General features: G+C 36.8%; 1 protein-coding gene across 1 annotated transcript; it reads right to left on the bottom strand.

Annotated features, from left to right (window-relative positions):
* Positions 1-1,280: 1,280 nt before the first annotated feature.
* Positions 1,281-3,446, bottom strand: LOC112518619 (UDP-glucose iridoid glucosyltransferase-like). Its single transcript, XM_025126384.1, has 2 exons — positions 2,972-3,446; positions 1,281-2,333 (listed from the first exon to the last, which is right to left on the bottom strand). Exons 1-2 carry the CDS (start codon positions 3,444-3,446, stop codon positions 1,456-1,458), a joined length of 1,353 nt encoding a protein of 450 aa, XP_024982152.1. The 3' UTR covers positions 1,281-1,455.
* Positions 3,447-4,150: the final 704 nt, after the last annotated feature.

The raw sequence follows: 4,150 nt of genomic DNA, 5'->3' as shown, positions 1-4,150 counted from the left end.
TTGATATACGATTATGTATGTTAATTTGATAAAGATTTAAAATGAAATATTTAAAAGTAAAAGACGTAAAGTAATTAATTAATTAATTATAGGGGTATAAAGTGTAAATTTAAAATTATAGTTTTAGAAAAATGATTGCGAGAGAATGAGTGTATGTGAGGAGAGGAGAAGGTGAAAAAGTGAGGTAAAATAGTATAAAGGGTATTTTGGTCATTTAATATTTTAAGACTTTAAGACTTTTACAAAATTTGCTTAATAAGATAGTATAGATATATATGTATATATACAACCATTGCCCCAAGAACATCTTTTATTAATCCAATAATTGATCATATATACATACATATACATATATATGTATGTATATATATATATATATATATATATATATGCTCAAATTGTAATCCTAACCAGATATTTGAATGCACTTGAAGCACTCTCTTCTTTGGTCACAATCACAATAATTGCAACTTGTAATCCGTAGTTACATGCTTATTTCTTCTTTGGGGGTCCATTGTTCATTTCAAGAAGAGGGTATTTCCTTCTTGGGTTCCAGTTGTTTAACGACAAGTGGCAACTTTCCCTTCTCTGGGCCAACGGTTCTCTGGGCCGATGAGTCAATTTCAATCACCTAACTATCGACAATTTAGCTTCCATATAGTACTCTTAGGGGCTGTGTGGTTGGTTTTTTCATTAACTCGATAAACTTGTGTGTATAGATTGAGAAAGATTTGTGTTTGAGAGGGTTTTTTCATAGATGAAAGGAGTATGTTCTTTTAATTCGGAGGTGCAGGTTCTGGAGAAAAACTTGGCTTTCTGCATAAAGCCCCCCAGGAGCATATTGAATAATCTACTTTCTATATCATTAAGCTACTACCAAACAGTCATGTATAGATGACCGAATAAGCTGTAGGTTCCATTATGCTCATTAAGCTGTTAATAAACAGGCAGTTAGAATGGTTAATGGATTAGCATAGACGCTTTTCTAGTTTCCTTTCATTTTAGATACTTGCACAATCAAGGTGCCTAGAGACACCATTTCACATCTGCAATTAAAAAGCAGTCTAGAAAACAAAGCTCTATGCTAGATGTGTATTTATTTGTTAGTGTTGCTCTTAGAGATGAGAGACTAACAAATTTAGAGTCCCCGAATCTCAAACGGGCATTTCACCTTCTATATGCTCATAATAATTAAATTAATTACACAAGTAAATGGATTAAAATAGATCAATATCCTTTTTGTTTGATATATTACCTTGAGATGTACTGATACATGTGTTCTAATCTGAGCTTTCTAAGGTAGTGTTTGATGCACAGACAAGATGGGACGGACTCACAGACAGGACAGGACTGGACATCTTGTCCCATTTTGTTTTTGTTACATGTCATGCCAAACAAGTGACTATTTCCTTTTTGTGCCATCCATTCCCATGTAGTTTGCACACCAGACGCATCCTAAAGTCTAGTTTGAATCAGGAGGAATTCAACCAAGTCATTCAAGAATTTGAATGAAGAACCTCCATTGCATAAAGAATGTTTAGCCTTTTCTTTCATATGGATTGCTCTTTGCCTCATCTCTTTCCCTTCATCGTCCACCAAGAGTCTTCTGATTGCACTCTCGATCACCTTTCTCTCTAGATGTTCCAGTTCCAAACCGATTCGCCATACAGAACTTAGGTACCTAGAATTTACGCATTGATCTCCCATAACTGGCCGGCATATCATTGGAATCCCTTCGGAAATACTTTCCAAGGTCGAGTTCCAACCACAATGGCTCCAAAAACCTCCAACTGCAGAATGTGCCAACACCTGTTTTTGTGGTGCCCATTTCAACACAAGACCTCTTCCTCTGATTTCTTCTGTAAAACCTTCTGGGAAAAACTCAATCCACACCGACCCACAAACTGAACCGGGTCTAACCACCCATAGGAATGGCTGGTTACTGTTGGCCAGCCCCCAAGCTGTCTCGGCTAGCTCAGTTTTATCCATGGTGGCTAAACTCCCCAAACTTACATAAATAACTGACCTTGGAGCTTGCTTATCAAGCCATGAAATGCAATTGGTGTCTTCTTTAAGAAAGCTAGTAGATGGGCATCTAACCATTTTGCTCAGAGGGCCAACAGCAAAAATCGGAACCTGATAGCGCTGCCGAAGTTGTGTCAGCGCTGAATATTCGAGATATTCCATGGTGTTCCAAATAATGGCTGAAGGGGTTCTAATACGTTCCGAAAGCGCGAGCATTTCTGTTGCAACTTCTGTAGATGTTCTGTTAAAAGGTAAATCCTTGTACCTCAGGGGATGGAGCTCTGGGACAAGCTCCTGCAACATAGAATCTGTCATGTAAAGTGGTAAAATGTTCACTATTTACCGGCATCTTTACATTAAAACAACATGATAAACCAAATGGTCTGAAAGGGGTAGGATGTACACAGACTTTTCCTCTACCCGGTTAGTATATCCCACCGGTCTGAAAGTGGTAGGATGTGGGCAGACATTGCCTCTACACAAAGGATTAGAGAGAATATAAAACAGGAAAACAACATGATAAACCAAACAAAACATATCTGGTATATCCCACTGGCCTGAAAGGGGTAGAATGTATGCATTTTTCCTCTACCCCAACCATTAGTAAAACAGTAAAACAACATGATAAAACTAAACCAAACGAAACGTATCCTGGTCTGAAAGTACGTAAACCTTTCCTCTACCCTAAGGATTAGAGAGACTGTTTAGAGTAAAAAACGGTATGATGATAAGCATAAAGTACCAACTAACAACCACAAGGGTGGTGCCTGATTGGTTTGAGTTTGGCTCCAAAGGTCAAAATTACTGGAAGGTCCCAGGTTCAAATCCAAGGAGGAATAAAAATCCCATTGTGGCCACGGAGGTTCAAATGCGGTGACTCCTGGGATTAGTCGGCTCGCATAGCGGGTTGGATATCCAGGTTAATAAAAAAAAGGTACCAACTAACCTTTGACAGGAAGTTGCCCTTTTGCATGAAGTTTTGGAAGGGCAAGGAAAGCAGGCACATACGACGCACTACTACTGCGCAAGACGATGCTCGGAAGATTCAGATTGTTAGCAACTTCTTCAGCAAAGTACATGATATTATCATGTATGATTGTGATCATTTCATCATCTCTTCCTTCTCTAATCTTTTGAGCCAAGTGATCTTGAAGCTGCATTTTGCAGTTGTCGTTAAGTGCTTCGAGGAACGTCGTGAAGTTGGCTGAGGCATCGATCGCCAGAAAGTTGTCAAAAAGAGGAAGGAACTCGAATTCGGGATGGTTGGAAGGATCAGGAGAGTTTAACTTGGTGTGAACCATGGTAATTGAGAAGCCTTTGGAATGGAGGACACTGCCAAGCTGAAGCATAGGAGTCATATGCCCCTGGAATGGACTTGCTACCAGCACCAAAGGTTTGCCTCTTTTTCTCTCATCTCCCATATTTTCTTCCAAGAGTTTGACTGCTTAAATCTTTAACCCTTTGCTGGTTTATATATATAGAAAGAGAGGGGTCAGGTGCAGATAAAAAAAACATGATAACATCTTGATAACAGTTCATCTGGATATGCAAGAAATTTGTAAATATAAATAAATATATATAATATATAATATATATATATATATATATATGGTTGGGTTCGGGTTTATGTGAGACCAAAGGTTTTTCGTGAGACCCGTAAGACCAATTTATGTTCATTAATCAACTTTATAAGCTAATGATCTAATGGTCCAAAGTTACACGGTGTTAATTTTGTGATTATGAATGTTCATATTATAGATTATCCAAGGGTTGAGAATTGGTTTTATGGGTCTCACGAAAAACCCTTGTTCTCACATGATCCCAAGTCTATATATATATATATATATATATATATATAAGAATTAAAATTTAAAATAAATAGAATTAAAAAAAGTCAAACAAGAGAACGATTTATGTCATTGTCTGGTAGATGTATAAGGTCAGCAGATGAAATTAGAAAGTGGAAAAACTAATAGCGGCACAATCCTGCTGCTTGCCGTTATTGAAAAAAAATGTATATATTATATATATATATATATATATATATATACTATATTATAAATTATTTGATAAAAACCTTAAAAATCATTTTTTATGTATGAAGTATTGTTTATTGATGCATATT

This window comes from Cynara cardunculus (assembly GCF_001531365.2).
Source record: "Cynara cardunculus var. scolymus isolate 2C chromosome LG 9, CcrdV1, whole genome shotgun sequence".
NCBI classification, from domain to species: Eukaryota; Viridiplantae; Streptophyta; class Magnoliopsida; order Asterales; family Asteraceae; genus Cynara; species Cynara cardunculus.
The sequence above is the reverse complement of the archived record's forward strand: the minus strand, read 5'-3'. Positions and strand labels throughout refer to the sequence as shown.